Below are 18,703 nucleotides of genomic sequence, written 5' to 3' on the forward strand. Positions count from 1 at the left end.
AATAAATTGCATGGAAAATTAAAAAAACTGCATTTTTCCTTGCACATGATTGGATCATGGAAGTCAGAAGAGCATCACATTATTCACTAAACTCTGGGTATATTTTCGATACAGAGTGCAACTGCATTTGCAAAGTGAACAGTGTATTTGGCTTTAGATTCCAATCATCATGTTTTGCATCTTATAAAGACCCACACTAAGGTGGCATATACAGAATCATTTAAGATGACAGATCTGATTTCCAGGAACAACTCTGGGTTTTGAAGATTTTGTTGTCCCTGGTTTTTAAGATGGGCCAACTATATCATAAATCCCTCTTTTTCTGGAGCTCCTGGCAGTCACTCTGCTTTCCTATTAAAAACGAAGTACACTAGGCATGAGAGCACAGCGTGGTCAGTTTCTTATCCCCGCCCCCCAGCCCCCAAGATCCTTATGAACAGAGGTTATGTGATCACTTATAAAAAAGGGGTAAAAAGGTATTTATAATGTATTATATATATATATATATATAGGCACATAAATGTTTTTGCTTTTCATTTCTGAGTGGGTTGCTTTACAAGGTGAGGGTTTTCATATATTTTCAGTGTTTTGGTTTATTTATCGTAAGGTATGCCAGAAAGTAATAATTGCAACATATAGATTTTGGACTTAGTTGTTACTGTAGATCTATTGACAATGCAGGATATGCTCAGCCAATATGTTCAAGGCATGTTATTTGTTGCAAGTTAAATGTGTTCATTTGTGTTAGCTTTACATTTTACTACTAGTACTGACCATTTTCCTTTATCCATTAAGGCACTGCAGCTCACTAATTAACATTATATGTAGTCCTCAGCGTAACATATTGTAGCTCCCCCACAACATACAATAGTGCACATTCTTCCATTTGTACACAAATTAAAATAGTTATTGTGAATATTTTTTTTTTTATAAGATATTGGACAATGCAGTAGCCAACCTTGTCTGAATGGGGGGACATGCACAGAAGAGGACAGCCACTACAAATGCAATTGTCCTCCTGAGTGGAAAGGATCCAACTGCCAGTTTAAAGCACCAACAGGTATGGAATGTTTTCATAAAAAAATTAGAGGACTACAGGTGAAATATGCTATACCTTGGATGGATTTTGGGATCCCCCTGCTTGGTATAAAGATGGTCAAGGAGTTTGGATATTTCCAGAACTTCAACAAGGGACATAGATGCCTATCTGACTGCTCAGATAGATGGATCAAATGTTCAGCGAGAGTGTCTGTAGTCGCCTGGTTCAAATCACAGTAGTGTAGCATACATCTCAGGAATACAGAACTCCTAAATTGACTTCCTGATGGACTAATCAGCCATTAAAGGCCTTACTTAGAATATCAGGTTTTGGGTTCAAGTAGTTATATGAGAAAGGAAAAGAAAATAAATATTTAAAGTCGAATTATTATGGAATAACCCTAACTAATTTTAAAAATAATCCCCCCTCCTAACACCTATTGTATTTGTTAACCTGTGCAAGAAAGATGCGTATAACTACCTATTTTCATGTCACTTCAGTTTGGTCACATGATCTCCCCTGTGTCAGCCAGTGGCTGGTTTCAGGGGAGAGCGCTTGAAAACAACTGGTAAAGGCTGTAGCGGTGTTGTCTCACTTAAACTTTGATGGCCCATCGGTTGTGTCCCTACTCTCCTGTGATGATGCTGCTGGTGGGAGCACTTATTTGAGATGATTGCAAAATAAGCAAATGGTGTGGCCAGGAAGTGGGTTAAGCAGATAGAGTTCTAGAATGGATCACTAGAGTGGTCACCAGCAGAAGGAAGGAGGTTTTTATTCCTCCATACAGATCTTTTTTTTTAACTTTATATCTTTATTAATTTCTTTTTCAATACAAAACAACTCATACAGCCTTCCAATAAAAAAACAGTAATAACACAGTGCCTGTTTACAAATCCCTCCCCCATCCTTCCCTTCCTACATTCATCACCCTCCCCACTCATACACTCCCTTCCATCATACTTCCTTCTTACTACCATCATTTTTACATACCATTCCTTCCATATCTTATCGAATTTTTTAATACCCCCTTGCCTCATATATGCTACTCTCTCTTTAAGAATAACCCTATTCATATTTTGCACCCACTCTCCGCTCGTAGGGGGTATGGCAGATTGCCATTTCTGAGCTATAAGTTTTCTAGCCTGGAAGAGACACCTTACTTTAGCTAGGTTACTATCCTTAGGGTCGCTACTTCCCTTAATCCATCCCAATACACAACCCATCGGTTCCAATTCTACTGCCATCTCGAAAACCCTACTAACTATCGTCACAACCTCCCTCCAATACCGATGTAGCTTGGGACATCTCCAAAACATGTGGATCATGTCTCCTTCTGTCCTTCCACATCTAGGGCATGCTGCGTCGCTCCTTCTACCAAATTGAGCCAACCTTTTAGGGGTATAGTACGCTCTATACAATAACTGTAAATGTGAGAACCTTTGAGATGGAGAAATGGACACCCATGGTGCTATCTCAAGGATCCTCTCCCATTGATCTTCCGAAATGTCGACCACATCAGACTCCCATTTTTTCCTATTTTTTTTACCCTGTTTTTTTTCCTGGGATTTCTTACACAGCTCCCCATATACTTTAGATATTAAACCTTTCCCTGATTCCGCTCGAAGTATATCCTCTATTACAGGTATCTCACTCCATACTATTACTGTCCCCTGGAACTGTTTATTCAGAGCATGCCTAATCTGCAAGTATCTAAAAAAGGACTTTTTCGGAATTAAAAACTGGTTCCTTAACTCTTGGAATTGTTTCATTCTATCGTTCTGATAGATCTGGTGAACAAAGTGTATACCCCTTCTTTCCCATTCCCTTACTTGTCTGATTTTTAAGACCTCTTCCAGCTTATTGTTTGCCCATAAGGGGGAGTATTCCGTAAATCCCCCATAACCCAATATTCTTTTAGTTGTCTCCCACACCTTTATCATTAATCCCAGGGTAGGGACATCTCGTATACAAGCCCCTGCCTCTAATGCTACTACCAGTGACCTTCCGAGGAGTTGTTCGAGAGGAGCTCCCCTTTTCCACCCCCCTTTCTCCAACTCCTCACCTGCCAGATGTTGTAGCTGAGCTGCTATAAAATAGTTAAACGGTTGTGGGAGCGCAACTCCCCCCCCCCCCCCGTTACTTGGAAGTTGCAGAGTCTTTAGCCCAATGCGTGCTCGTCCCCCCTTCCACATTAATTCTCTAAATATGGAGTCTATCTTATAAAACCAGTCCCTATATATCCATACTGGAGAGTTGTGTAATACATAGAGAAGTTGCGGCAAAACAATCATTTTGATGAGATTACATCGACCCGCTACTGAAAGTGGCAGTTTCTTCCATATCTTAATTTTTTGTTTAAATTTGGATAAGAGTGGAACCAGATTATTTATCACATATTGCTTAGGGTCTTTCGAAATGCAGATACCCAGATATTTCATCTTACTCACTATCTGAATATGTGCTGCTTCACATGGTAGGGGGCTATCCAATGGATCTATAGGCAATATACAGGATTTATCCCAGTTTATTTTTAGGCCCGCTAGATGTCCAAAATTAGTAATTCTATACATCACTTCCCCTATGGAATGCTGAACATCTCCAAGAAGCAAAAGGAGATCATCTGCAAATAATACTACTTTTTATTCTTCCTCCCCTCTCCTAAAACCTTTTATCCTCATATTTGATCTCAGGGATATAGCCAACGGCTCGATCGCCATGGCGAACAAGAGGGGAGACAGAGGACATCCCTGCCTCGTGCCTCTCCTCAATCGGATCCCAACCGAACTTTCGTTGTTAACTCTAATCCTTGCTTCCGGACATCTATACAACATTTTAACCCATTTTATAAATACCGGGCCTACCTTATATTCTCTCAAAACTCTCCACAGATAACTCCATTCCAGTGAATCAAAGGCTTTAGCAGCGTCTAGAGATAAAACAGCTCTCTGGCCATCTCCATCCACTGGTATCTGGAGGTTCAAAAAAACTCGTCTTATATTTGTACTTGTGGATCTCCCCGGGATGAATCCTGATTGATCGGGGTGGATAATTTTCCCTATCACCCCGTTCAATCTATTTGCCAAAACCTTAGCTAGGATCTTTACATCCAGATTCAACAGGGAGATAGGTCTATATGATGAAGGGGAAAGAGGGTCCTTATTTTCCTTTGGCAACACTATTATATTTGATTCTCTCATTGAGGGAGGTAGTTCTCCTGCTTCTATCGCCCAATTGAGGACTTTTAGAAGCTCCGGGATTAATAACTCACCAAAATGACGATAGACCTCCACCGGTAGGCCATCTGGACCTGGGGCTTTCTGGCCTGCCATTTCTTGTACTATACGCCGAATCTCTTTGATCGTTATAGGACCGTCTAGCATATCCCCATCTTCTTTCGGAAGGTGGGGAATAGCTAGCGGACTAAAGAATAAATCCATTTCCTCCCTCATCTCGGCCTGATTAGATTGGTATAAATCCTCGTAGTACACTCTAAATCTCTCTAAAATATCTGCTTTATTGGTGGATATCCTACCTTCTGCCATACTAATCCTTGATACCATGGACGGAGCAGAATTTGTTTTTACCAGGTGTGCTAACATCCGGCCCACCCTTTCCCCCTCCCCAAATACTAGTTGTTTCTGAAATAAACATTTATTTTCGGCCTTCTCCAGCATTATATGACGATATTCCTGCTGGGCTTTTATCCATTTTTCCTGATTATCTAGTGTTGGGTTTTTAATATACTGAATTTCTAAATTTACCACATTCCTTGAGGCCTTCTCTTCTCTTTCCCCAAACTATTTTTTAATTTTAGACATCTGTTGTATTAAGAGACCTCAGAGATAGGCCTTTAGTGCATCCCATACCATCCCTGTCGGGGCTGAGCCTGTATTCAAATTTATAAATTCTTTAAGTGAGCTCGTTACTTCCTTTGGTTCTCTCATAAGCTCCAGCCAGATAGGGTTGAACCTCCACCCTATTTGCTGACTTCTCTCTCCTATATCCAAAAAGCTCTTTATTGCTGAGTGGTCCGATAGGCTTCTTGGCATATAGCTTATTTTTTTTATTAGTGCTACCGCCTCATCGTTCCCCATAATCATATCTATCCTTGACAGGGTTGAATAAGTGGTGAAAAGACACGAGAAGGTTCTGGATTTTGGATTCTGGAGTCTCCAGAGGTCCTTCAAACCCATTTCTCCCAAAAACTGTGACAGGTGACTCTCACTTGTACCCCTTTGCTGAGCCCTCCCATTGGGGAATCTATCCAATATTTTGTCCATGACCATATTGAAATCACCCATTAATATCAATGGGACTTCCGGTTTATCCAGCACAAATTCAACCAAGTCATATAGAATATCCATAGTAGCTGGTGGTGGTATATAAACATTTTCCAAAATCAGAGTCTTTCCTTCCAAGATACCGTATAAGAAGATATATCTTCCTTGTTCATCGATCTTCACCTGGAGACAATTAAACGAAACCCCCCTTTTAATAAAAATACTAACCCCCCTAGAAAAGGAGGTGTGGCATGAATGGTATTGGATATGATATTCCCCCCACCCCAACTGTGTAGTGATGGTTTTTGTAAAATGTGTCTCCTGGAGGAAGAGAAGCATTACTCCGTGAGACCTAGCTGATAGCTTGACTGCCATCCTCTTCTTCAGGTCCCCTATCCCTCTAACATTCCAAGAGTACAAAGTAAGACCTCCCCTCTCTAATACAGTGCGTTCACTGATTACTAATTATAGTGCCTATACCTAAAAACTAGTGTATATAACTCATCTTTATTATTCCCTTTAATATAATAGGCTTTCAGCCATTGTTTGCTTATACGTGCATATCCTCGTGACCCTCCTTTGTTATTCTCATTTAAGAAATGAATTTTTACCCTTAATTTAATTGTAAATAATTGTGCTCTGTATAGTGCTCTTCTCACAAAGAAAAACCTCTTCCATACTTCTCCCACCTGCCAATCAAACTTTGAACACCATAAACTTTTTTCTCGCCCCCCCATACCATTCTCCCTTCTTACACACTTCTCCCATTGCCTCTTTAGGCATCACCTGGGGCCTTCTTCTGTGACCTTCCCATACACACCTAATCTGTGGAGCACTCCACATTTTTTTTTTTTTTACTTAAACCTTATTACCTACCCAACCTCCCACCCCACCCCTCCCCTCCCCCCAAAAATCTCCAAATAGGAATGTTACCCCATGCAACTGGTAAGGGAGGCGAGCACCCCGCCACCCCCTCCGACCAGAGGGGGGACATGCGTGACCCTCACCTCCCTCAGCTCTCCCTCCCCTTTCCTCTCTTCTTTTCCCCAATCAAAACCACCTACACCCAAAGAAAATTACCTTTAAACCCACTCTCCTCCCCCCCTCCCTAAAAAAAAAAAAAAAAAAAAAAAGGGGGGGGGGGGAGGAAAAAAGAAAAAAACCCCCAAAGAAGAAAAAAAAAAGCCAAAAAGTCCATCACTACTAAAGTCTCCGGGGGTGGGACTCCAACCACTCCTCGACCCCTCCAGGATTGTCAAAAATTATAGTCCCTTCAGGGGCATTTATCCGTAGTCTTGCTGGGTATAGTAACGCATATGTCATGTCCATTTGGCGGAGCTTCCTTTTAACTTCCCCAAATTTAGCCCTCCTTCTTTGAAGGTCGGGGGAGTAGTCCGGAAAAATCGACACACGCGAGCCATTGTATACGATCTTACCCCTCTCCCTAGCTTTACGGGTGATCATCTCTTTATCCTTAAAAAACAATAATTTGGCCAGGAATGGTCTTGGAGGGGCACCCGCCTGTGGGGGTCTTGAAGGGACTCTGTGTGCCCTTTCAATAGAAAACAATGGGGAGAAAGTGTCCTGACCAAACGTATCCCTAAGCCATTTCTCCATGAAGGCTATAGGATCTGAGCCTTCACAATTTTCTGGCAGGCCCACTACCCGAATGTTCTTCCTCCTCATCCTGTTCTCCATTTCGTCTAATTTGTTATTCTGTTTTGTTAGCTGTTCTTGCATTAGCCTAAATTCCCTTATCCAGGGGGCCAGATCATCTTCAACCCGGCCCAACCGCTCCTCAAGGGCTGTGGTCCTATCCTGAATCCTCTGAATATCCTGTCTGGTATGCGATAATTCCTCCTGAATAGAAATGAGTTGAGTGCTCATTCCTCCCAGGGATTCTCTACAGAGGTTAACTGCCATCAGAACCTCCCTTAGTGTTGGCTCCGCTTCTAGTTCAGGTCCTTCCTGCAGACCCTCTACCAATAAGCCATTTGCCCCCTCTAAACTCATGTCCTTGGCTTGACCCTCGGAGTCCGCTCTTCTCTCCTTTTCCTCCAAAGCCATTTGAGACTGGCTTGACCCATGGCTTTTCCTGGTACCTTTAATGCCTGATAACCTATTAGCTTGAGGTTGCTGTCCTTGTTGCGGACTCTTTGGGGGAGACTGATTAGGCCCCTGACCCGGGTTATGGGCATATTTTTCTAATTTTGCAGCAGCAGCTGCTTGACTAGCTTTGGTCGCACGGTGCGATGGCATGGTGGTTTTATTTTACTCCAAAAATACTCCAAAATAGTATCCTCGAAAAATATGTGTATGTTTGCTTTCTCTCTCACCCTAGGGCAAGAGGGACAAAAAGGGACCCAGGGATAGGAGAGCACACACAACACGAAGTTGCATTTTGTACATGTTATACCATAGCTTCTGGAATTCCCAAAGGGATCACAACAGTTCCAGCTCCAGCCAGTCTAGATAACCTATATAGGCTACCCCTTCAGGGCAGGTTAAATTCTTTTTGAGGAAGGGGTTTTCGTTTCCCAGTACTCTTATAAGCAGGGCGTTCTTAAAATTGAGTATTTAAGGCATAAAAACAGCTTCCTCCAGAGGAAGTTCACACCAAAAAAATTAATGGCAGGCTCTCTCATCAGGGGGTGGGAGAGAAGGGGAACCACAAGGTAGAAAGGCGCATACTACACAGTTTTATATTTTATACTGCAAACACTGGGGTGTGCCGAGACCTCGGTATCTCCTGTTCCATCCGCTACAATTAACTGTAAAAACAGGCACTTTAAAAGAATCTCTTCCAAAAAAAAGGAGTTTTACAGTTCTCAAACAGCAGGAAAGTTCTTTCAGAGTTAAGGCTATGAGGAAACAACAGGCGGGCAAGTTTACACACAGTAGTGGTTAAGAAATGATGATCCGTCTTCCTTCACCTATATAGGATATCTTAGTCACAGATCACATATCATGGCAGTGTTTACTCTCACCAGTTCCTGTGGTGTCTCCCGTTATATCACTCCCCTGCTGCATGTAGCTGAGGTGTAGTCTCCACCTTCGTTCTCCAGAGCCCAGACCAAAGTTTCAGTTGTGATCAGAGAGGGAGCCTGCCTCCGTCGAAGTTTTCACAGAGCGCCTTCCTTGCTGCATAACGTGGGGGTAAGCAGGGGGGGGATGCCTGTTCATCCGCTCGGCTCATCCGCTCGGCTGGACGCCGCTCTCCGTGTCCATCGTCCGACTGATTAACAGCATGGAGGGTCGGCGGGTCATCGAGGAGAGACGCCGTTCATTGCAGTGCGCTGCCAGTGTGGAGGGGGGAGCGAGGCAAGACGTTCACTCACTCACACATGCACACCCTCCTCCTTCTCCATCCGGTCACGCCCCTCACAGCCTCCATACAGATCTTTAGTTAGACCTCATTTACAATATTGTGTCCAGTTCTGGAGACCTTACTTACACAATGATATTGATAAGATCCAGAGATATGCAACAAAAATGATGAAAGGTCTGAGGGATAAAACTGTGTCAGCCAGTGGCTGGTTTCAGGGGAGAGCGCTTGACAACAAGTGTTGTCTCACTTAAACTTTGATGGCCCATCGGTTGTGTCCCTACTCTCCTGTGATGATGCTGCTGGCTGGGAGCACTTATTTGAGATTATTGCAAAATAAGCAAATGGTGTGGCCAGGCAGTGGGATAAGCAGACAGAGTTCTAGAATGGATCACTAGAGTGGTCACCAGCAGAAGGAAGGAGGTTTTTATTCCTCCATACAGATCTTTAGTTAGACCTCATTTACATTATTGTGTCCAGTTCTGGAGACCTCACTTACAAAATGATATTGATAAGATCCAGAGATGTGCAACAAAAATGATGAAAGGTCTGAGGTATAAAACTTATCAGGAGAGACTTTAGGAAATGTACAGTCTGGTCGAAAGAAGGAAAAGAGAAGGACATGATAGAAATACATAAGAGGGGTGAATAAGGTTCAGGAGGACAGTATTTTTCAATATGAAGCCAAGATCAAGAACACAGAAATATGACCTCAAACTAGCTGGTGAGAAGTCCAAAACTAATCTTAGAAAGTATTTTACAGAAAGAGAACAAAAAACAAATGGGGCAGAGTCAACAGACTGGACTACTTGGTACATGGTCTTTTTTCTGCTGTCACTCTTCTATGTTTCTATGTAAGTATATGCATCTTTCTTACACAGGTTAGTAAGCATAGGTGTTAGTAGGAGGGATAGGGTATTTTTAAGATTAGTTAGGATTATCCCAGAATTATACTTTAGGAAATTACAGGACTTGTATATTATTATATACCTGTAGCGCTACTCCCATAGGAGCCATAGGATTTACTTGTCCAGGTCTTTCCAATTTCATCCCCGCAGCCAGGCACACGATAAGCTCATTCACTCTTTCTCCAAAGACCAGTCTAGGTGATGTTGTTTTTGTTATTTTTAATTTTGAAGAGCTTGGATAGGGATGAGGGTAGCCTTGGAATACTCCAAGAATGAGAACTATGTAAACTAAGGACTTAATCTTCCTTACTTCTTAAGTGGTCATAGAACCAGTAGAGAAAAGTCCCTTTTCTTTAGTGGAGAAATATCTGGACAGAGCTCTTCAGGACACCAGCTGGTGTCCCCTTTAACAGACCTACAGCTGACTATACTAGGCACCAAAGGGGTAGCTAAAGCACAAGGTCCCCAAGATCATTCCAATGTCTGTACTCACAAGGCCCAAGGACAGATGGATGGCTCCTTCCAATCTTCCAAGTGATGCCCTTTAGTGGGTACCAGACAGATCTGCGGCACACCGCTCCCCTCCTCCACTCTGGGACAAGACCCAGAGCACAGTGTGTTCACTGAATAAATACAATCTCCCAGCATGCCACCAGAGCCTGCCTCTCTGGGATTGGCTGGGGCTTTATCCATATTCACGCTGCCATCTGCAAAGCTTCACACCTACTATCCAGAAAGTCTCAAGTCTCCTGGATACAGAGAAAGCCCAGACCGGCAACAGCTGACCAGACCTAACTAATAGATTACTAAAAGATTACAGCTTCACTGGGTACAGTAAGCAGACTATGCTTTTGCCTACCAAATATATGCAGCCACACTGCCTACAGAGTGGCAACTAAATTTGCCTAAATTTGCTGAAAACAAACACTATCACCTAACTATCCTAGCACCTACCTAGGAGAGTGCTACATATCATAATATACTATATATCAATATATTTTGATTTACTATTTTTTAAATTCTTGTATGAGTGCTCCTTTAAACCAGTGAACCTCTTCCCAGGCTACACACAATAATGTATTTACACTTTTTGAATGAGCAGTAAAACCATCTAAAACAAGCCCTTATTCCCCTCGGTAGCTATAGGCATTGTGGGGAAAATCATTTTCAAACATCACATTGGGTGTTTTAAAGCTTTTTTGGACTGTCTGAAACCAGATTTCATAGTCTTTGTTGTGATCTTTGAGGATATTTAAGAATTTATTCAGAATCACTGATCAGCGTTTGCTACCCAGCTGCTACACCTGTTACACAGGCAGGTGCAGTGGCTGGCAAGACTGTGCTCAGTGAGGCTGAGCATGTACTTTATGCAGGCTCCGTGTCACCGAAGAGGCTCTGCCACTGCACCTGCCTGTATGACAGAAGTAGTGGCTAGGCAGGAAGTTCAGTAATTCTGAGACTGTTTTTTTTTTAAGGGCCGCTGGAAGAGGACTGTCCCCAAAGGTTGTCCTAACCTTGCAAGCCTCCTAAAACCTCTGACACTCTGGGTTCTGACATAATTCAAAGAGAAAATACACTTGCAAAGGACACTAGAGAAACAATAAAAATGGCAAATTGGTATTTTATTTGATGTTCTTGAGTAAACTAAAAAAAGAATAATGTAAATGTAAATATTCCTCAAATTGTAAACTTTAGCATTAGACAGAATACAGGTACTATTCAATGAAATTACAATAACAAGACATCAGGCAGCAATGACCAACAGGCCCCAGGAGAAACTATGATCCCAGGTAAAAGAGAGAGAAGAAAGACTTTTTGGCAAACAGCTCCTTATTAACCCCCGATGCCACGGGCCAAATGGAAAAGAAGGCACAATATATGACAACACAATATGTGAAAAGTGCAATAAACTAAACCTGAATAAGAGTTCCCCTTTAAGGTGGGCAGGTGTTATGAGCTAAGTCCTTTTGGGAGTGGGAGTCCTTGATGTAAGGTTTGCAAGATCTTCAGCTAGCTATGAAGGGGTCCAAGATGATGATGTTCAATGGCGACCAGCAGCAGTGCATATAACAAGCAAAGTTTTTCTCAGGGAAAGTTTTGGGTGTAGGAAGGAAAAGGGTAAAGATGTCTACATACCGTTTCTCTAAATATAACATTAATGGTGGGCTTCTGCCCACTCACTACTCCTGGAGATATCAAAGCTCTTGGGTAGAAGAAATCCAGAACATGTTCTTGTAGAACCTGTAGTCACATGAGAGATGCATGACTGGTCACCTGACCACCCAGGGATTCAGCGGTTTCAGCATCACTGTAGATGAAAGTGGCCCCAGGTAGCCACACTGCCATTGGAAGCCGGGTAGTTGAGGGTCTGCCTCCAGGGATAAGGCTCACTTATGGAAATCACTCTGCGCCGTCCAGGCCGTGGCGCCCTCTCACATTCACCAGAGTGGCCTGGTATCTGCTCTGCGGCTGTAGGCCGGGGTTCCAAATGAGCGATTCCCTCTTTGAACCATTCTATTTATGTCCTCGCCCAGAATTCCTCCTCTCTCCAGCCAGCTGGAACTTATATTTTGCAGCAGCAGGTCCATTCAAATTCCATCCCTCTGAAATACATATCCCAGGATCCTCTGCTTTCAGTAGTGGTCTCTCTCTCTTTGCAATCAGGAAATGATGACACAATTCCCATGCTGGGCACTAGAGGCAACAAAGCTCAGTGTAATCTTTGTCAAAGAATGGCCCATGATGGCAAAAGCGATATAGCCAACACTTGGCTACAATGAACATTAGAAAAAATAGAATATTTATACCCAATGTAAAATTATTTTCTATGAGTTGTCCCTGAAGATTCTTATTTATCCAGGTCATGACATGTCTTGTAGTAGTTAGTCACTTTAAACCGGTCTTGTTCTGTAATGTTGAAAGAATAAAGAAAACAGATGTTTTGGAGCTTGTTCAGGCCACATCTTTCGTTCTAATGAGTGTCAGGAAAATACCCCAGCATTTATATTCCAACAAATAGCTACAACACAGAAGTTTTGAAAATTGTGGAACCCTCCTGTTCTAGTTACATAATCCCATCCTTGGTGTCAGGAAGGTTTCATAAGTGTTAATCCTTCAAATTACATGAGGTGTTAAGCATTGTCAAAACACCACGGTAGAGATGTTAAAATTACATTATACAGTATCTCCCAAAAGTGAGTGGACCCCTCACATTTTTTGTAAATATTTATTATATCTTTTCGTGTGACAATTCTGAAGAAATTTCACTTTGCTACAATCTAAAGTAGTGAGTTGCTGTCCCCTCAAAATAACTCAACACACAGCCATTAATGTCTAAACCGCTGGCAAGAAAAGTGAGTACACCCCTAAGTGAAAATGTCCAAATTGGGTCCAAAGTGTCAATATTTTGTGTGGCCACCACTATTTTCCAGCACTGGCTTAACCCTCTTCAGCATGGAGTTCACCAGAGCTTCACAGGTTGCCACTGGAGTCCTCTTCCACTCCTCTATGACGACATCACGAAGCTGGTGGATGTTAGAGACCTTGCGCTCCTCCATCTTTCATTAGAGGATGCCCTACAGATGCTCAATAGGGTTTAGGTCTGGAGACATGCTTGGCCAGTCCATCGCCTTTACCCTCAGCTTCTTAAGCAAGGCAGTGGTCCTCCTGGGGGTATGTTTGGGATCATAATCATGTTGGAATACTGCTCTGCGGCCCAGTTTCCAAAGGGAGGGGATCATGCTCTGCTTCAGTATGTCACAGTGCATGTTGGCATTCATGGTTCCCTCAATGAACTGTAGCTCTCCAGTGCCGGCAGCACTCATGCAGCCCCAGACCATGACACTCCCACTTTCATGCTTGACTGTAGGCAAGACAGACTTGTCTTTGTACTCCTCGCCTGGTTGCCGCCACACACGCTTGATACCATCTGAACCAAATAAGTTTATCTTGGTCTTATCAGACCACAGGACATGGTTCCAGTAATTCATGTCCTTAGTCTTTGTCTTCAGCAAACTGTTTGCAACCTTTCTTGTGCATCATTTTTAGAAGAGGCTTTCTTCTGGGATGACAGCCATGCACACCAATTTGATGCAGTGTGTGGCGTATGGTCTGAACACTGACAGGCTGACCCCCCCACCCCTTCAACCTCTAAAGCAATGCTGGGAGCACTCATATGTTTTTGGTTTGGGTCTAATTGTTCTAAATTTTTTACCTCAGCATCAGTCTGACTGGACTGCAGGATGTTCTGCCTGGCTATAGGGGGGCGCTGTCACTTTTGGCAGGCATGAAACACAGTCTAGTTGGGTGCATTAAGGTTGCTCTCTTTCGGAACCAGCCCAGTGACAGTGTCCCTCTTGCTGTGCTTTCTGGGAGGGGGTACTTAAGGTGCGGATGTCACGTGTTTTGGGGTTCCGGTCCAGAAGCATGTTCTGACTGCATGGTCCTGGTCCTCCTGACCAGCCCCTAGGACTTCCATGGCCTGGGGTGTGGATCCGCCTGACTTTACGTCTCGGGGCTGGCTAGCCCGAGCCGAGGAAACTGAGGGAAGGATTCGGAGGTGGTCCAATGCCATCTCGTCTAGTGGGGAGGCCCAGCAACTGTGAAGTTATCCAGGAGAGGACTCTACAGGAGAAGGCCACGCAAGGGTTGGCTTCTCAACAAGAACCTGGAAAAGCTGAAGGACCTAAGCAAATCCAATCTCATGTGGTATCGCTGGACCAGCTGCAAGATACTGGTACCACACGAGGGTTCTACAAGCTTTCAAGTTTCCCTCACGTGTTTTATAGCAAAGTCTGTGGCAGAGACTTATTCCTAACTCAAGCACCCTGTTGGCTGCTAGGCCTGGTGAGAGAAGGACTATCCAATTAGGGCGAGAATCCAGTTGTGAATGGCTATTCTCTGGATTTATTCAAAGTGAGAGACTGTTTTCTACTGAGTTTAACAATAAGAGTACCTGGACTTTTCACCTAAACCCTCTGATCCTACTCTGAGAGACTGTGTTGTTAACTACTTTTCGCAAATAAAAATCCCTTCAAGTGGATCTGTCATCAGTCTCTGCAGTTCTTGGGTCATCTACCTCGGGAAACCCCTAGACGCATACGAGGTGAAGGAGGCAACGTTAAGCCCAATAAATTCAGCCGCTCCTTTGGGGGTCGGTGCTACATGTCTATTTCCCGAAGACAACCTCTGGATATGACACTGAGCACGTGCACTCAACTTCACGTGCACATGCACTCAACTTCATGGCAAGGTCTGTTCTGAGTGGAACCTGTCCTGTTAAACCACTCTATGGTCTTGGCCGCCGTGCTGTAGCTCAGTTTTAGGGTGTTGGTAATCTTCTTATAGCCTCTCTATGTACAGCAACAATTCTTTTTTTCAGATCTTCAGAGAGTTATTTGCCATGAGGTGCCATGTTGAACTTCCAGTGAGCAATATAAGAGAGTGATAACACCAAATTTAAAATACCTGCTCCCCATTCACACCTAAGACATTGTAACACTGATGAATCACATAACACCGGGGAGAGAAAATGTCTAATTGGGCCAGATTTTGACATTTTCACTTGGGGGTGTACTCACTTTTGTCGCCAGTGGTTTAGACATCAATGGCTGTGTGTTGAGTTATTTTGAGGGAACAGAAAATGTACACTGATATACAAGCTGTACACTCACTACTTTACATTGTAGCAAAGTGTCATTTCTTCAGTGTTGTCACATGAAAAGATATAATAAGTATTCACTTTTGTGAGATACTGTATGTGAGGTGCTACTCCCACTCTTCCGTTTTTTTATTCAGCCTTCTAGGTTAAAAGTTATGCCCTGTACACATGTTAAGATTTTCAGACAACAAAATCCATGGGATTTTTTCCGATGGATGTTGGCTCAAACTTGTCTTGCATACACACGGTCACACAAAGCAGAGGTAGAGTTTAGCAACTGGGTGGTGCTGGCCACCTAGATTGGCAAAATAAATACATACTGTCAAAGAACACAGCTGTGGCTCTCAATGAGCATAGAGAAAATAATTTTACAGTGAGTACAAAAATTATATTTTATATTTGTCCAGTGCTCTATCTATGTTTGCATTTTGATTATTTTAATCATTATTTATTAAGCACCACCTGAGTTGCCAGTCAATGATGCCGCTTTAAGCCGTAAAGCAGTGTGCACCAGAGTGGACCGTACTCAACACTGTAGCTGTGATCCTGGCTTCCAGATGAAAGGCACTCCTGAAAACAGCATATGTCAAGGTACTTTCCATAATATCACACAATGTATTTGAAAGAAAGTAATGCTAACCCTACTGAATGAATGTTCTACTTAGGTTTCTAAATATAAATTAGCTTTCACATTTTCAGTATAATTACACAAATGCAAAGTGACTTTGTCTTGATATGATATAGACATATATTGGCATCCTGCACATAAAAGTTAATTCCTCAGCCTTTTCTGAGCACTGCATGTAATCTTTTACTAGGGGCATGACTTCAGCTTCAAAGATACATGGCTCATCCTGGAACTAAACCCTGCTCAGCTGCAACCCCACTATCCAATCCAATGACAGCGCTGTTATTAGCCATTGAAGAGCTCTCATTGCAGTTACAGCTTCTAGGTTGAACTTAGCTCTAGAGACATGGTTTATCACAGGCATCGATGGATTTTCTAGCCAATAAAAATAATAGCAATTCTTCAAGATCTTTTTAATATAAAAATTTAAAGGACAGTTTCCCAATGAGTGAAGTTGCAGTTTGCATGATGCAGTGGCTCTGAATGGCCTGACTGCAGCTTACTGAGTACTGTGAAGAACATTTGTGTAGCTTCAGCTATAGGAGAGTTGTAAGAGGTGGAAACCATAATTAGTTATTTTAAAGCCTATAATACCAGTAAATTTACTAGTCCTTAATATTTACAGTATTACTTCTGGAAAAAAACACTTACAAGTCATGTCCTTGCTTTACACTTTTATGGAAAAGCAGAAAAATATTGATTTCTATGAATAAATATATATATTTTTTATTTTATCTGTTTTATTTTTTCAACATATTATAGCAGTATGTTTTGTCTGCAGATGTTAATGAGTGTGAGGTGTACAAGACAGAAGGAGCACCTCGCCTCTGTGTCTATGCCTGCATCAACATACCAGGCTCCTATCGCTGTGCTTGTCCATCTGGTTACAAATTACTAGGTGATGGAAAAAACTGTGAAGGTAGGTGGATTTAAATGTTTTAAAGACAATACAAATTTAAAGGGAATGTATAGTGGTTTTGTATTTATTTTCTTTCTGTAATATGGTATTGTGGCATTTTATGTGATGTGGTATTAAAATTATACTCACCCCTCATTGCTCTATTGCTGGTGCCAGTGTCTTCACTTGGTCTTGTTCTGGGCTCAGGACCCTTGGTAATCTTGATTGGCCAGTCTCCTGTGTAAATGTGCGCAGGAGTTTATTAATTCCAGTACCCAGTGTCAGAAACCAGACTAAGACAGAAGGGCAGTAAAAATCCCACTATTTAATAAAATGGTAAAATGGTATAAACAGAGCAAACGTAGTCAAAACATAGCCAGAGTTCGGTAACCAGAACAGGTAGTCTGCTACCTGTTAGGCCTTGTGAGAGAAGGACTGTCCAACTTGAGTGAACATCCAGTTGCGAATGGCTATTCTCTGGATGCAATCAAAGTAAGCAAGTTCTTCAACATTTGACTTTGACACTAAGAGTACCTGAACTTCCTTTCCAACCCTCTGATCCCAATTTAAGAGATTGTTCATTGTCTACATTTTGCAAATAAAATCCATTCAAGTGGATCTGTTGTCAGTCTCTCGAGTTACTGGGCCATCTACCACGGGACACCCCTAAACATGAAGTGAGGAGAAAAGAAGGTAACGATAAACCCAAATCTAACCAGCAGCTCCTTCGGGGGTTAGTGCTACATACAGTATTAGTAAAACAAAGAGTTAGGGCCTGTGTCTATGGGCTTTGGGCTGCGTCGATGAGCCGGACATTGACATCTGTTTGAGACACTTCTGAGAGTGTTCAGAATTCGTTGACAGGTGCCTTTAACCTTTAAGTAAAATGGAATCATAAAAAATACAGCAGGGGTCACAACAATATAAAATAGCACGTCAAAATTTGTTCACATTGCATAGATCACCATGTTTTTTCTGACACTGACTTTGCTTCCTCAGCTAAACATATATTATCCTGACCCAACTAATGGCCTAGAGTCTTGATTGTCAATCTCTGCTGACTTTTACCTGCAAATGTTGAAAGAAACACAGGATGAGTGGGACCCCACTCCCCGGGGAGTAATGCTCCATTCCTCTACAAGACATAATTCACTGAAAAGGCCATTCCTGTTATCAGTAGATTGGCCCCAAGAAACAAGGTAAACAGATGGCAAAAAAAAAAAAAGATTTCCTTGATAGCCCAGAGAAAGAACAGGAACTAAGTGGAAATCTCTCCAAACTAGTGAGGGAAGTTCCCCTTAATACAAATGTCATTGGAAGATTTTCCTTCAGTTCCTATTTCATTTTTATACCAGAGACAAGAATCGTCAGAACAAATAATAAGGGTGAACCTTAACCTCAATAGTGGAGAACCAGACAGCAATAAAAAAAATACAGGGGTTTTATTACTTTCTCACGCTATCCAAAACTAACTAAAAGTTTTGGCTATAAGTACCATACACACAGACTGATAAGATTGTAAAAAAATGAAAAGCAAATGGCTTTGAAGGCTCAGTCCAAGGCTTAGGTCTATTTAATTAAAAAAAAAAAAAACTCCTTATGATTGGCTAATTAGAATAAGCATAGGTGTTGCCAAGGCTTTTAATTCCCAGAGAATAGGTGCAGGTACTCTCCCCCTTCCCCCAGGTCACTCTTGTCTTCATCTCTCTTTACCTTTCAAGGTTCTTTGCGTTAAAAGCAAGGAAGCAATAAAACTTTTGTAGTGTGTTAATTAATATGCTTTTACTAAATAAAACGCTGTACATATAAACTATTTTAAATGATAGGAATACAATACAAGACTGACAGGTATACGGTAAATAAAAACATATGCCTACGCTACCTAAACTGCCTAGCGAATGAGCATGAACAATAGTCTGTGTACAATAGGAATACGTTAAAGTTACTTAGCTCAGGTTATAGTTGC

General features: G+C 42.2%; 1 protein-coding gene across 1 annotated transcript in view; it reads left to right on the forward strand.

Annotated features, from left to right (window-relative positions):
* Positions 1-18,703, forward strand: part of FBLN7 (fibulin 7) — a 143,464-nt gene that overhangs the window by 117,233 nt on the left and 7,528 nt on the right. The window contains exons 4-6 of the mRNA XM_077486118.1: positions 935-1,060; positions 15,668-15,802; positions 16,621-16,758. Of these exons, the coding sequence (XP_077342244.1) occupies positions 935-1,060; positions 15,668-15,802; positions 16,621-16,758 (399 nt within the window). The remainder of the gene's footprint in view (positions 1-934; positions 1,061-15,667; positions 15,803-16,620; positions 16,759-18,703) is intronic.

The sequence above is a fragment of the Lithobates pipiens genome, unplaced genomic scaffold, assembly GCF_037356315.1.
Source record: "Lithobates pipiens isolate NorthernLeopardFrog02 unplaced genomic scaffold, aLitPip1_a1.2 Scaffold_18, whole genome shotgun sequence".
Lineage (NCBI taxonomy): Eukaryota > Metazoa > Chordata > Amphibia > Anura > Ranidae > Lithobates > Lithobates pipiens.